General features: G+C 59.5%; 1 protein-coding gene across 4 annotated transcripts in view; it reads right to left on the reverse strand.

Moving 5' to 3' along the window:
- Positions 1–758: 758 nt before the first annotated feature.
- Positions 759–15,005, reverse strand: part of LOC127038142 (leucine-rich glioma-inactivated protein 1-like) — a 52,007-nt gene continuing 37,760 nt past the window's right edge. Inside the window, exons 1-9 of one of the 4 annotated variants that reach the window (XM_050930585.1) lie at positions 10,162–10,349; positions 7,694–7,765; positions 6,932–7,003; positions 6,739–6,810; positions 6,078–6,149; positions 5,705–5,874; positions 5,032–5,196; positions 2,854–3,365; positions 759–2,340 (exon numbers count right to left, since the gene is read on the reverse strand). In XM_050930585.1, coding sequence (XP_050786542.1) covers positions 2,035–2,340; positions 2,854–3,365; positions 5,032–5,196; positions 5,705–5,874; positions 6,078–6,149; positions 6,739–6,810; positions 6,932–7,003; positions 7,694–7,765; positions 10,162–10,349 — 1,629 coding nt within the window. In that variant the 3' untranslated portion in view covers positions 759–2,034. Of the gene's footprint in view, positions 2,341–2,853; positions 3,366–5,031; positions 5,197–5,704; positions 5,875–6,077; positions 6,150–6,738; positions 6,811–6,931; positions 7,004–7,693; positions 7,766–10,161; positions 10,350–15,005 lie in introns of those variants that run through there. The other 3 variants (XM_050930587.1, XM_050930586.1, XM_050930588.1) reach the window with 3 other exon arrangements.

The following is a 15,005-nucleotide window of genomic DNA, read 5'->3' on the forward strand; positions in this document are numbered from 1 at the left end:
CCCTGTGAGCCCCCCATCCCAACATGGGGACTAGCTCCGCAGGCACCTCTGAGGTCCCTACTGCCCCAATGTGGGGGGGAATGGGGTGCCTGTCGCTGAGACTGCTGGTTATTGACCAGAGGGAAGCAAGGGTTAAAATTCACCAGCCCATTGAGGTTGAGGTCTATCCACTGTCAGGTCCTGTTTACCCCCCACCCCACCTCCAGAGTGGGCCTAGCTAGCCTCACAGCCTCCCTTCCCCCGGAGCAGCCCCCGCAGCCCAGCATCCTATCCCCTCCCATCTGCCCCATGGGCCCATCTAGCCTGGCATCCTGTTGCCCTGGTTCAGCCCTGGGGGGGCAGTAGCTAAGAATCCAGCCCATGAGCCACCTGGAGGGGGGGCCTTGATCCCAATTTTATTTTAAAAACAAAATTAAAAGCCGAGTCCCAATTAATTTGAAAGAAGTAAATAAAATTCCAACTTACCGGGGGGAAAAAGGCAAACAACCCCTCCCTTCGAACGCCAGGCCACGCCCGCCCCCCTCCCCGTTGAACTGACTCCCTTAGGCGGGAACGAAAACAAAGGGCAGTTGGGGGGGCCTGAATTCTCCATTTACTGGTTTTTAAAAAGGAAGGAAACAATGGAATGAAAAGAGCAAATGTCGGCACAGAGAAAAGTGACAGACTCCAAGTAACAGGGGCATTATCTGGTCTGCGGGGCAGGTCAACAGAGTAAATAAAATTAAGTTGACTTTTAAAAAGGAGACCAAATGACTCAGTGACTGAACCCAAACATTTAATTTATGGGAGATGGAAAAAAAGGTTTAAAGGCTAAAAACAAAATGAAATAAATGTGAAATGAATAAAAAAAGGCAGCAAATGTTTTTCTTTAATGACCCTGTGATGTGATTCATGGTTTAAAAGCGGGACCTGGCTGAGAACTGAATTTGTTTTAGTGAAGGAGGATTGGAAATGAATAAAAATCTGAAAAAGACACAATGGAAATGGAAACTCCAAGGCTGAAAAAGCCACAGGCCGCTGGCTTTTAGCCAGAACCCTCTGTAAAGGGCTGGGGGACAAACAGGTCGATTAAATCCATTTAAAATGTGACAGGGGAAAATGGCTCTTAACTGCTGCCAGAACTGCTTTGAAAAGGGGGTGTGTGTGTGTGTGTGTGGGGGGGGGGGGGTCTGGCATCAAAATAGGATTGAAAAGTTGGTCCCTGCTGCTGTCCCCCCCGCTGGGCATTGCTGGCACAGTGCCCTTCTGCTCCCTTCCCCCTTGGCTGCATCCCATTCTGCACCTCCATTGGCTGCGTCTCCGGTGGCCGTGGCCGGTGCTGCACCCCATTGGCTGTGTCTCCGGTGGCCGTGGCCGGTGCTGCACCCCCATTGGCTGCAGCTTTGGTGGCCGTGGCTGATGCTGCACCCTTATGGTCTGTATCTCCTGTGGCCGTGGCCGGTGCTGCACCCGCATTGTCTGCGACTCCAGTGGCCATGGCCAGTGCTGTACCCCCCACTGTCTGCAGCTTTGGTGGTCGTGGCCGGTGCTGCACCCTCATTGTCTGCGCCCTTCGTGGCCGTGCCCATGGTGCACCCCCGTTATCTGTGTCTCCGGTGGCCGTGGCCAGTGCTGCATCCCCATAGTCTGCTTCTCTGGTGGCTGTGGCTGCACCCTCATTGTCTGTGCCCTTCGTGGCCATGCCGGTGCTGCACCCCCTCATTGTCTGCAGCCCATTCTGCACCCCCCAGTAGCTAAAGCCTATGCTGCACCCCCACTGTCCTTGTCCCATTCTGCACCCCTGCTGACCGTGGCTGGTGCTGCACCCCCATTGTCTGAAGCCCGTTCTGTGCCTCCTCAGTGGCCATGCCCAGGGCTGCACGCCCCCCCTCCATTATCTGTGTTCCATTCTCTGCCCCCCGGTGCCCATGTCCGGAGCTGCACCCCCACATTGTCTGCGTTCCATTCTGTGCCCCCCCCAAGTGGCCATGCCTGGAGCTACACCTCGCATTGTCTGCGTCCCATTCTGCGCCCCCCTCTGCCCTGGCGCGGGGCTCAGGCACTCAGGTCGATGGTGATGTGCCGATAGATCTGCGTGTCTCCCTTGAAGCTGGCGGCAAAGACGAAGTCCCGCTGGTGGACGGCCAGGTGGGCGAAAGAGCGGGGCGCCTGGGTGTTCAGCTCCTGGAAGCGGACGAAGAGGCCCGAGCGGGCATCGTAGCGGTACACCTGGCTGAAGGAGTAGTCGTTGCCCAGCACGGCATAGCGGTGGCTCCCAATGCCCAGTGGCTGGAAGACCATGGAGCCACGTGATGGCATGTGCTGGACGTCCCGGAACATGGAGCCCTCCCAGCGCATCACCTTCAGGAGGTAGAGAGGATTGTGGGTTATGCCAGACCTGCACCAGGGCAGAGAGGCTGGGGATTACAGTGGATGAGATGCCTGGCTGGGATGATTTAATTGGGGTTGGTCCTGCTTTGAGCAGGGGCTTGGACTAGATACCTCCTGAGATCTCCTCCAAACCTAACCTTCTGTGATTCTATGGGTAATAATGCTGGACTGGAGCCAGGGGGCATCACGGGGAACAGAGAGCATGCTGAGAGAAAAGCATGATGGGAATGACTGAGAGGGAGCGCGAGCATGATGGGAGCATATTGGGGGCAGAAGCAAAGGCAAGAGTATGCTGGGAGCAGCTGAGCAAAGAGAGCATTATGGGAGCATGCTTGGCCCAGTCGGAGCGTGCTGGGAGCCGGGCATCCTGCGAGCACTGTTAGCAGGGTACACTGGGGGCATTTTGAGGGCACAATGGGAGTATGCTGGGAACAGGGGTGCATGCTGGGCACAGGGCACGCTGGAGGGACACCGGGCACTGACCTTGGAGTCACCAATGAAGCGGGTCAGGCAGACATAGACGTCCCCGCGCAGGCGGAAGTGCTTAACGGCGTAGACGTCGTCCATGTCGGGGATATCCGTGTGGCGCAGGAAGGCACGGCCGGGCCGGCTCCACTGGTAGACCACGGGGCGCTGGGAGCTGCTGGCCAGGATGAGGCTGGGCCGGCCGGCGAGCTCCAGGAACTCCACGTGGGTGTCGCGGTGCCAGGCGTGCAGGGCCTGGTGAGCGTAGAAGCCGCGCCCGCCCCAGCGGAAGAGCGTGGTGGCGCCCGCCTTGGAGCTGTCGGCCACAGCCAGGAACCAGTCGCCGTCCACTCGGAAGCTGGCCAGGGCGTTGGGCTTGCGGATGCGCTGCGGGCCCAGCTCCTGCAGCCGTACGAAGCGCCCCGAGGCCTCCTCCCGGCGCCACACATGGGAACCCCCGGCCAGCTGCGCCAGCACAACCAGCAGCCGCCCCTCCACCACCAGCGGCTTGCAGGCCACAGGCGACGAGCCTGTGGGGACAGGGGTGAGGGGGGGCTGCCCAAGGGGGGCAGGGATCAGGGGGGCTGCCAAGGGGGACAGGGATTGAGGGGCTGCCAAGGGGGCAGGGCTTGAGGGGCTGTCCAAGGGGGACAGGAATCGGGGGGCTGTCAAGGGAGCAGGGGTCGAGGGGCTGTCCAAGAGGGCAGGGGTTGGGGGGCTGCCCAAGCGGGACAGGAATCGGGGGGCTGTCAAGGGAGCAGGGGTCGAGGGGCTGTCCAAGGGGGACAGGAATCGGGGGGCTGTCAAGGGAGCAGGGGTCGAGGGGCTGTCCAAGGGGGACAGGAATCGGGGGGCTGCCAAGGGGGGAGGGGTCGAGGGGCTGTCCAAGAGTGCAGGGGTTGGGGGGCTGCCCAAGGGGTGCAGGGAGCAGAGGGCTTCCCAAGGGGGTCAGAGGTTAGAAAGAAAGGGGGAGGCAGGGAGAGGGGTTCAGGGAGGCTGCATGGGGGAGGGTTTTGGGGGGGAGGCTGTTCCTGAGGTGGGGAGATGGGTTAAGGAGTGTCAGGGGATCTGCTCAGTGGGGAGAAAAGGGGCAGCTGGGGGCTGGTCTGAAGATAGGGGTGCCTGGGGGGTAGGTGAACTCGGTGGGGTGAGGGGGCTGTCTGGGGACATGGTCTCCAGGGTGTCTGGTCTCTGGGCGGCAGGGTATCTAGCAGTGTGTAGGGGAGAGGGTGGGGACATTCATCAATCACCCCGATGGAGATGTCAGTGTGGTCACTGGGGATATCCCCATGGGTGGGGTGCAGGAGGCACTGTGGGGGGCAGAGCAGGGGACTGTGTGGGTATCACCGGGGCAGGGCACGGGGGCTGTGAGGGTATCCTCGCAGGTGGTGTGCAGTGGGTGCTGGGGGGCATGTTGGGGAGCAGAGTAGGGGGGCTGTGAGGGTATCCCTGCAGGTGGGGTGCAGGGGGTGCTGGGGGGGCGGAGCACATGGTGGGGGGGGCAGAGCACAGGGGGGCTCTGAGGTATCCCCGGGGGCAGGACTCAGCGGGGCTGTGAGGGTATCCCTGCGGGTGGTGTGCAGGGGGCGCTGGGGGGGGGGGGAGCACATGGTGGGGGGGTGGAGCACAGGGGGGCTCTGGGCTATCACCGGGGCAGGGCTCAGGGGGCCTGTGAGGATATCCCCGCAGGTGGGGTGCAGGGGGTGCTGGGGGGCATAGAATCATAGACTATTAGGGTTGGAAGGGACCTCAGGAGGTCATCTAGTCCAACCCCCTGCTCCAAGCAGAACCAATCCCCAGATTTTTAACCCAGTTCCCTTAATGGCCCCCTCAGGGATTGAACTCACAACCCTGGGTTTAGTAGGCCAATGCTCAAACCCCTGAGCTATCCCACCTCCCATGGTGGTGGGACAGAGCACAAGGGGGCTCTGGGGTATCCCCGAGGGGAGGGCTCAGGGGGGCTGTGAGGGTATCCCTGCAGGTGGGGTGCAGGGGAAGCTGGGGGGCATGGTGGGGGGCGAAGCACAGGGGGGCTCTGGGGTATCCCTGGGGACAGGGATCAGGGGGGCTGTAAGGGTATCCCACAGGTGGGGTGCAGGGGGCGCTGGGGGGGCGGAGCACATGGTCGGGGGGCAGAGCACAGGGGGCTCTGGGGTATTCCCAGGGGCACGCAGGGGGGCCGGGGCCCTCGCTCACCATTGATGGAGGCGTAGGCCCGGAAGGCCCCGTCCAGGTGGTCCCACTCAAGCAGGCTGCAGCGCCCGGCGAAGGGCTGGGTGATGGCCACGTGCTGCTCCTCCTGGTACCAGAACGGCTCCACCGACAGCGCCTGGAAGGGCAGCGACTGGAACAGCGCCAGCGCTGGCGGGGGGCGAAGGTTAGACTGGGGCAGGGGGGCAGCTGGGTGCTTGGGTTCATCCCCAGCTCTGCCCTCACCTCTGCTTCCTATGCCAGCCTTGAGACAATAGAACCCAGGAGTCCTGGCTCACAGCCTCCCACCCTTTCTAACCACTAGACCTCCCTCCCCTCCGGGTCTGGAGATAGAACCCAGGAGTCCTGAGGCTTCTCACACAGCCAGCTCGGGGGCTGCATAAGGAGCAGTTTGTGTCTCACCAGGAACTGGGTTGAGATGCAGTGAGGGCCATGAGCTAAGAAGCATTTTCCCTTCCAAAGAGTTCACCCAGCGCTGAGATGCAGCCACCTCTGGGGGTAGCTGGGGAACAGCCACACATAATGTCATACACAAACGGCTCATCCGGCGCTGAGATGCAGCCACCTCTGGGGTGGGGCAGCTGGGAAATAGCCACATATAACACTGCACGGGGCTGGCTACCCGGTGCTGGGTGCAGCTGGCTCAGGGGTCCCGTACCGGTGGTAATGCAGTCAAAGTCCTGGAGGTGCAGCTGGCTCAGCTGGGTGCCATTGAGCTCGCCTGGGCCCTGGCACTCGCCCAGCTCCGCGCTGGCATTGGTGCTGCTCAGCCACTCCACCAGCCACTTGATTCGGCAGTCGCAGTGGAAGGGGTTCCCCCGCAGGTCCCTGGTGGGAGAATCGCCCCATGGGGGGCCGTGTGGGGCCGGGGCCAGGCAGCAAGTCCCTTCCCTGCCCCTCCCCTGCTGCTGCCCCCTCCTCACATCTCATTTCTTCCCCCTCCTCTTTTCTGCCCATCTCCACCCTTCACCCCTCCTCCTCATCCCCTGCCCCACTCCTGACTCCCAGTCCCACCTCTGCCCCCCACTCACACATGGGTGAGGGCGTCCAGGCCCCGGAACAGGTGGCGCGGCAGCGTCTCCAGCTGGTTGTGTGCCAGGCTCCTGGGTGGGGGGGAGATGTCAGAGATGGGGAGGGCGCCTGGGGGGGCGCTGGCTCCCATCCAGCCACAGGGCAGGGGGCAGGGTCCCGTGGGGACAGAGGGGTCCCAGTGTGGGGGGCGATGGGCTGGGGGGTTCCATTGGAGGGGGGCTGTCGGTGGGTGGGTGGGGGATGGGTTCCCCTGGGGGTTGTCCCATTGGGAGGACTCATTTTAGGGGTGACAGGAGTGTCAGGGGGAAGGGTCCCCTGGGGGGGGTCACATCAGGCTGATGTTGGGGTCTCTGGGAGGGTGTTAGTGCCAAGGGATTGTGACGTCTGGTGTCAGGGATCACAGGGGATGTCAGGGCTGGATGTCAGGGGGTTCCTGGGGGGGAGTCTGTCAGTGTTGGGGTGGGGGTGTTGGGGGGCCGAGGGGGTCAGAGTCACAGGGGTCCCTGGGGTCTGGTGTTGGGGTGCTGGGGGTCACTGTCGTCTGTCGGTGCTGGGGGGCTGGTGAGGTCCCCAGGGTCCATTGGTTTCCAGGGGCTATGGGGGTCACTGGGGTCTGTTGGTGCTGGGAGGCCAGTGGCCTCGGGCTGGGGGGCCACTCACAGATGCACGAGCCCCTTGAGGCCCCGCAGTGCGTTCTTGGAAATGGAGCCAACTTTGTTGTTCTCGATGAACCTGCAGGGGGCGGGAGGGGGGACTTTGTCAGTGGGTCACCACGTGTGTGCCCCCTGCTCCTCTCCCCCCAAAAAGTCCCCTGTGCGACTCCTCCCTGAACCCCCACCCCTCGCACACTCACAGATACTCCAGGTACAGGAGTCCCACGAAGGCATCGTCCCTGATCAGCCCCAGGGTGCTGGACGTGAACAAGCTGGGGAGAGAGGGGGTGTCAGTGCCCGTCGGGAGCCCGAACTATTGACCCCCCTCAATCCCACCCCACAGCCTCTGCTCCCCACAGACAGCATTGTCCTGGCTCCACAAGGGGAGTGGGGCCTTATGGTTAGAGCGGGCAGGGACTGGGAGCCAGGACTCCTGGGTTCCCTCGCTTGCTCCACCACAGACCTGCTGGGTAAATCTGGGCAAGTCATTTCACTGCTCTGTGCCTCAGTTTCCCCTTGCCCCCTGTGTCTGTGTAGATGGTGAGCACTGTGGGGCAGGGCCCGTCTCTTGCTGTGTCTGGGCAGCACCCGGCCAATAGGGCCCCAATCCTAGATGGGGGCTGTGAGCATTCCTGGGATAATGGTGAGTGCCTCCCCACCCCCTGTTGCCCCCCCTGAGCTGCACACATCCATTTGCACACTCACCTCCATGTGCACTGGCTAGAACACATTCATTTGCACACTCACCTTCCCATATGCACTGGCTGACACACACCCCTTTGCACACTCACCTTCCCATGTGCACTGGCTGACACACACCCTTTTGCACACTCATCTCCCCGTGCACACTGACCAGTACACACCCATTTTCATGTGTCTACTCTCCCTGCACCCATGGGCTGCCATGCACAGATGTGACTCCCCCTTGCACACTAGTGAATTGGGAGCATTGGTCTCCTTACAGCAGCTGCAGGGACGGCGTCTGCAGGAAACTTCCCTCTCGGAGCTCAGTGAATCCAGATCGCACCAGGGACCTAGGGAGGGGAGACGGGGCGTGAGGGGGCTACGGGTCAGAAACAGCACCGGTGCTGTACCCATCACCAGGACTCCCACAGAGATAGCACAGCACCACAGGCAGCTCCAGAGCCAGGAGAGGAACCAAGTCCAGAACCAGCACCAACATCAGTCCAGCACCAGCAGTCTAGAACCAGCTCCATCAGACCAGCACCAGCATCAGACCAGGACTACCAGTCCAGAACCAGCACCAACATTAGCCCAGCACCAGCAGTCCAGAACCAGCTCCATCAGACCAGCACCAGCACCAACATCAGACCAACACCAGCATCACCAGTCCACAACTAGCTCCATCAGAGCGGCACCAGCACCACCAGTCCATAACCAGCTCCATCAGACCAGAACCAGCATCACCAGTCCACAACTAGCTCCATCAGACCGGCACCAGCATCACCAGTCCAGAACCAGCTCCATCAGACCAGCACCAGCGCCACCAGTCCATAACAAGCTCCATCAGACCAGCACCAGCATCACCAGTCCAGAACCAGCTCCATCAAACCAGCACCAGCACCACCAGTCCATAACAAGCTCCATCAGACCAGCACCAGCACCAACTTTTGACCACAACCAGCACCACCATCCGGAACAGAACCAGCACTAACATGAGACCAGAACCGACTTCAAACCAGTCCCAACAGCAAACCCAAAGCTGAACCAGAGCCAACACAGAACCAGAACCGACCACAGACCAGAACCAGCACCAGCCTCCTGCCAAGGCCCAGGTTCAACAGAACCATTGGGAGGAGCAGCCCGGAGGCCCGAGCTAAAACCAGCTGGGAGGACGACGTGAATCAGAAAAAGATGGCTGATATTTGGACTCATTTCAGAGCCTCGGATAGAGCCCGAAGCACCGACCTGTCACGGGGTGGAGGAAGGCAAAACCAACCCACTTTAGAGGGGCCGCGAAGGCAGGTCTATAACCTGTATAGCCACTGGAGAGAAGGAAGGGGACTGATGAGTATCTATCGGGGGGAGGGGTTATGTTTCCCTCCATGTTGTTGGTGATAATGCTGAAGAGCATCATTTATCCTTCTCCACGGCCCAAAGGGCTCCTGGAACACATAAACAGAGGAGTCTCGAGTAGGCGCAGAGAGGTTACTTGGCCCTGGTGTGAACACAGCTGGACTCCTGTATCCAGTCCAAGAAGGAGGTTGATGAATTACAGAGGGGTCAGAGAAGAGCCAGGAGGATGATTAAAAGACCAGAAAAGTCCAGAAGCTCCATCGCTGTAGCTCAGCACAGAGCAGGTCCAGGGGTGACGTGACCCCCGGCTAGAACAGAGAGTGAGTAACCAGGAGAAAAGTCTAACACGGCCCAAGGACTGGGAGTGGAAATTGGACAATTTCAGACTGGAAACAAGGTGTAAATGGTGAATAGCGAGAGCAATTAACCATAGGAGCAATTAGCAGCCAAGGGTCAGGGAGTCTCCCCCACTGGCAAGGTTTCAGCCATGACTGGACATTGTCTAACAGCTCTGCTCTAGGGATGACTTGGGGCCGTTGTCCGGCCTGGGAGTCCCACGAAATGCTCACAATTGTCCCTCTTGCCTTGGAATCCGGACTCAAGCCAGAAGCAGGAGCCTCCCAGCACTAAGCCAGCACCACTATCAAAGCATGACTGGTACCAGTTGTCCTGGGTACCAGCGCCAGAACCAGCACCAGAGCCTTCCCAAGGGGACACCATGAGCAAGGCCACCAGCTCCACCCAACCCGCCACAGCCCAAATGCCCACCCCAGGTGCGGAGTTGTAGTGGAGCTAGTGAATGGCCCAGCACACACCAGAACCAGAACAGCCAGCAACCTCAAACCAGAACCAATACCTAAACCAGCACCAACATCAAATCAGAACTGCTCCCAGAACCAGAACCAATATCAAATGCAAATCAATAACAGAACCAGCACCAGTGTCAAACCAGAATCACTATGAGAACCGGAACCAACACCAGAATCAGCACCAGTGTCAAACCAGAATCATTATGAGAACCGGAACCAACACCAGAATCAGGATCAATGTCAAACCAGAACCAGCACAAACACCCAAGTGGCAGAAATACCAGCAGTGACATTGAACCAGTACCAGAATCGGCTTCTCGCCAGGCCCCATACCAGGGCTGATACCAGTGTCCCACTAGACACAGCGCAGTCACCTGCCCCAGCCTCAACAGCTGCCAAGCAGGTAAATAGACCAGAACCAGCAACAAAACTGGCACCAATGACTGAAAACCCAGCGCCACTGAATCATAACCAGAATCAAATCACATCACAACCCCAGCGTCAAGTACCAAGGGATTGTGGGACAGGGCAGGGCGGTGAGGAGGAGGGTGCCGGGGTGGCAGAGGGCTGCTGGGGGATCTTACAGGGAGGTGATGTCGGGGGGCAGTCCTCGGGGGACCCCGTCTGTCCTGTCACATAGTGCGTTGTCCTGGGTGCAGCTGCAGATGATGGGGCATTTCCACCTGGGGGCCCGGTGCCGCTCACCCCCCGCAGCCACCAGCAGCAGCAGCACAAACAGGGGGACACAGGCCCAGGGTCCCCCCAAGCCCATTGTCTGGCCCAGGGGTCGTGGGCTGCTCCCCCCTATACAGCCCTGGAACCCTCTTCACACTGGGGTCCTTCTACCTATCCCTGAATTCCTGCTATGCAGCTTTCTGCCACCCCTCCATCCACTCCTCTATCCACCCTCCTATCCACCCCTCTGTCTATCCATCTACCCCCGTATCTGTCCCTCTATCTACCCCTGTATCTATCCATCTACCCCCGTATCTACCCCTCTATCCACCCCTGTATCTATCCAGCTACCCCCGTATCTGTCCCTGTATCTACCCCTCTATCCACCCCTGTATCTATCCAGCTACCCCCGTATGTGTCCCTGTATCTATCCCTCTATCCACCCCTGTATCTAACCAGCTACCCCCGTATGTCTCTGTATCTATCCTTCTATCCACCCCTGTATTTATCCATCTACCCCCGTATGTGTCCCTGTATCTACCCCTCTATCCACCCCTGTATCTATCCAGCTACCCCCGTATGAGTCCCTGTATCTACCCCTCTATCCACCCCTGTATCTATCCAGCTACCCCCGTATGTGTCCCTGTATCTACCCCTCTATCCATCCCTGCATCTATCCAGCTACTCCCGTATGTGTCCCTGTATCTATCCCTCTATCCACCCCTGTATCTATCCAGCTACCCCCGTATGTGTCCCTGTATCTATCCCTCTATCCACCCCGTATCTATCCAGCTACCCCCGTATGTGTCCCTGTATCTACCCCTCTATCCATCCCTGCATCTATCCAGCTACTCCCGTATGTGTCCCTGTATCTATCCCTCTATCCACCCCTGTATCTATCCAGCTACCCCCGTATGTGTCCCTGTATCTACCCCTCTATCCATCCCTGCATCTATCCAGCTACCCCCGTATGTGTCCCTGTATCTAACCCTCTATCCACCCCTGTATCTATCCAGCTACCCCCGTATGTGTCCCTGTATCTATCCCTCTATCCACCCCTGTATCTATCCAGCTACCCCCGTATGTGTCCCTGTATCTATCCCTCTATCCACCCCTGTATCTATCCAGCTACCCCCGTATGTGTCCCTGTATCTATCCCTCTATCCACCCCTGCATCTATCCAGCTACCCCCGTATGTGTCCCTGTATCTACCCCTCTATCCACCCCTGTATCTATCCAGCTACCCCCGTATGTGTCCCTGTATCTATCCCTCTATCGCTCCATCCGCCCCTGGTTCTGTCCCGCTGTCCCCCTGCGATCTGGCTCAGTCCGTGCTCCACCGTCCCGCTGTGCCTGCGTCCCTCCCTTCCTCTGTGAGTGGCAGTGCTGCCAGCCAATAGCTAGTCGGAGATGGAGGACGGGGGGGGGTGTTGACCAAGGGCGGGGCCGTAAGTAAAGACAGTGGGGGGCAGCTCAACATAGGGGCTGGGGGGAGGAGAGGCCGGGCACTAGGACTCCTGGGTTCTATCTCTGCTCTGGGAGGGCAGTGGGTTCTAGTGGCTGAAGGGGGGTGGAGCTGAGACCCAGGACTCCTGGGTTCTATCTCAGCTCTGGGAGGGCAGTGGGGTCTAGTGGCTGAAGGGGGGGTGGAGCTGGGAGCCAGGACTCCTGGGTTCTATCTCAGCTCTGGGAGGGCAGTGGGGTCTAGTGGCTGAAGGGGGGGTGGAGCTGGGAGCCAGGACTCCTGGGTTCTATCTCAGCTCTGGGAGGGCAGTGGGATCTACTGGCTGAAGGGGGGGTGGAGCTGGGAGCCAGGACTCCTGGGTTTTATCCCAGCTCTAGGAGTGGAAGAGGGTCCGTGAGTTAGAGCAGGGCTGGGCACTAGGACTCCTGGGTTCTAGCCAGGCCATGGGAGGGCTGAGCAGCTGCCTGGGTCATTCCCTGTTTGTGCCAAAAAGTGAAGCACTATGTGTCATGGAAACAAACCATGTGGCTGGAGTGAGGAGGTGGCGGGTCACCCTTGGGTGAGGGGGGGGCAGGTTTGTATAATTTTTGGTGGTGCCTAGCACGGGTCAAAGTCCTGCCCCCCTCCCCCACATACACCTGCCTCAGGCTCTAGGAGGGAGTTTGAGTGTGGGAGGGGTGCCGGTGCTGGGAGTGGGCTCTGGGCTGGAGCAGGGGTTTGAGGTGCAGGAGGGGGTGTAGGGGACAGGATCTGGGAGGGAGTTTGGGTGCTGGGTGCAGGCTCTGGGCCAGGGAGGGAGTCGGGGTGCAGGATGGGGTGTGGGGGATGGGCTCTGGGAGGGAGTTGGGTGCAGGCTCTGTACTGAGGCAGAGGGTTGGGGTGTGGGAGAGGGTGAGGGGTGCAGCACATATCTTGGGCGGCTCCCGGAAGCAACCCATACACCTCTCTGGCAGTGGCTCCTAAGTGGGGGGCTGGGGGGTCTACGTGTGTCGCTGCCTGAAGGGACCGCCCCCACTGCTCCCGTTGGCTGCAGTTCCAATGGCAGAGTCGGCGCTCGGGGCGGGGGCAGCACACGGAGATACGCCCCCCCAGGGGCTGCAGGAACATGCCAATCACTTCCAGGAGTGGTGCACTGCATGGAGCAAGGGCGGGCAGGGAGTCACTTTAGCCCTGCTGCGCTGCAACTGGTGGCAGCAGGGGCCCCTGGGCCCTTTAAAATCACCCGGGGCGGCAGGCAGAGCCGGGGGAGAGACCCCTCCCTGAACATTGGGAAGCCAGGCCCCCGGGCCCTGAATATTTCTGGAGCCCCGGCGTCACCAGCACATATAAATTGCTGCCCCTGGGGAGGGGATGGAGTTAGCTGGTGAGGCAACGTGGCCTGCAGTACCCTGCAATGTGAGTCAGTTCCCCCAACCAACTAACTATATATCCCACCCTACTCAGCACCACCAAGCTACACTCACACATGCAGGCTCCACCCACAACCCCAGGTCACTGCCATTACAAAGAGCTAACAAGTGGTGTCAGTAGGGTTCAGAGTGAACATCCATGTGCTTGATGACCAGGCGCCCTGTCAGGGCTGGGACTGCATGGCTCCATCCTACACCTAATAAATAAATAATAATAGGATATACAAATCTCCTAGAATTAGAATGGACCTTGAAAGGTCATTGAATCCAGCCCCCTGCCTTCACTAGCAGGACCAAGTACTGATTTTTGCCCCAGATCCCTAATTGGCCTGCTTAAGGATTGAGCTCACAACCCCTGGGTTTAGCAAGCCAATGCTCAAACCACTGAGCTATCCCTCCCCCCTGCTGTTAATCTTCTGCAGGCTGCAGAGTAGGATAATGATCTGCCATTGCCACCAGTTACCAGAGTTACCCTGTACCCCCCGGACCATAGGACCCCAATCTCCTTCCAGAGCCAGGGAGAGAACCCAGGAATCCTGACTCCCAGCCTCCCCTGCTTTGATCCCTGGAGTTGTACCAGACACAAAGAAAGCCTCATAGATGGTGGGAACGGGGGGGGTACAGGATTGTCACAACCCCTAGTGTAGACAGGGCCCATGTCCATCTGCCCAGAGAGGCCAGGGCTCATGGCTGGTTAACCTCCCGCACCCACATCCCATCCTCTGCTCCAGGCAGCAAATAGGACATGGGCCTTTCCCCTCTAGGGGGCAACAGCTCTGGGAGGGCAGTTGGGGCTTGTTGTTCGAGTGGGGAGGGGCACTGGGAGCCAGGACTCCTGGGTTCTATCCCTGGCTCTGGGAGGAGAGTGGGGTCTAGTGTTTGGTGTGGGGCTGGGAGTCAGGACTCCTGGGTTCCTCCCCCTCCCAGGCTGGGTCCTAATCTTCCTGGTATCACAGCTGTGCCTCCTCACCCAGAAATGCCTGCTCAGATCCTCAGCGCCAGGGGTGGATGGGGGCAGGGGACAATAGACCCAGCTGTCTGGCTGCCTGCCAGTCCCTGGGAGTGGGATCCCAGCCTGGAGCTGGCATTTCCTCTCACACAGGGGCCTTTGTCCTGTGATGTGTGTGTGTGTGTGTGAGGGGGGAATCTGGGTGGTGGAAACACTCCCTGCAGGGAGATGCCCCGGGCACTGGGGAAGGAGGCTGCAGCTGGGAGGGGGATTGGAGGTGTGAGCATGGTTGGGGGGGACAGGTCCTGACAATGGGACCCACAGCTGGATGGGCGGGGTGGACTTGAGTGAGGCTGAAACTCTGTGTGTGTGTGTGTGTGTGTGTGTGTGTGTGTGTCCCTGCTGGAGGGGACAAGCCCTGCTGGGCAGGGGTGGGGGAGGTGGCACCCTGTGCTTTCTTCCTGAGTGGGGTTGTGATAAGTACCCAAGAGTCCTGACTCCCAGCCCCACTGCTGTAACTACTAGGCCCCACTCCCCACCCAGCGTCTGAGTCTGAGCTCACATGTACCTTGGCTGTGCTAAGCTAGTCAGTGACTGTGTGTGTGTGAGAAAGGCAGGAATCTTGTTAGGTTTAATGACCACCCGACCCCTCTCCTTCCTGATCAGGATCCCAAAGCACCAGGACATTAACATTTATCGTCCCTCCCCACCACACTCCAAAAATACGACCTCTCCCCTCCTTGGAAACTGCTGGATTTTGTGCTTTGAATGGGTTTGTGATTCCACACACGCAGCCACCTCTGGAGCAGGGCACCTGGGGAACAGACACACACAACGCTGCATGGGGATGGCTCGTCCGCCCTGAGATGCAGCCACCGCTGAGTTGAGGCAGCTGGGGAACAGCCATTTAGGACAGGAAGTCCTAACTAA

Source organism: Gopherus flavomarginatus, chromosome 20, assembly GCF_025201925.1.
Source record: "Gopherus flavomarginatus isolate rGopFla2 chromosome 20, rGopFla2.mat.asm, whole genome shotgun sequence".
In the NCBI taxonomy this organism is placed as follows: Eukaryota; Metazoa; Chordata; order Testudines; family Testudinidae; genus Gopherus; species Gopherus flavomarginatus.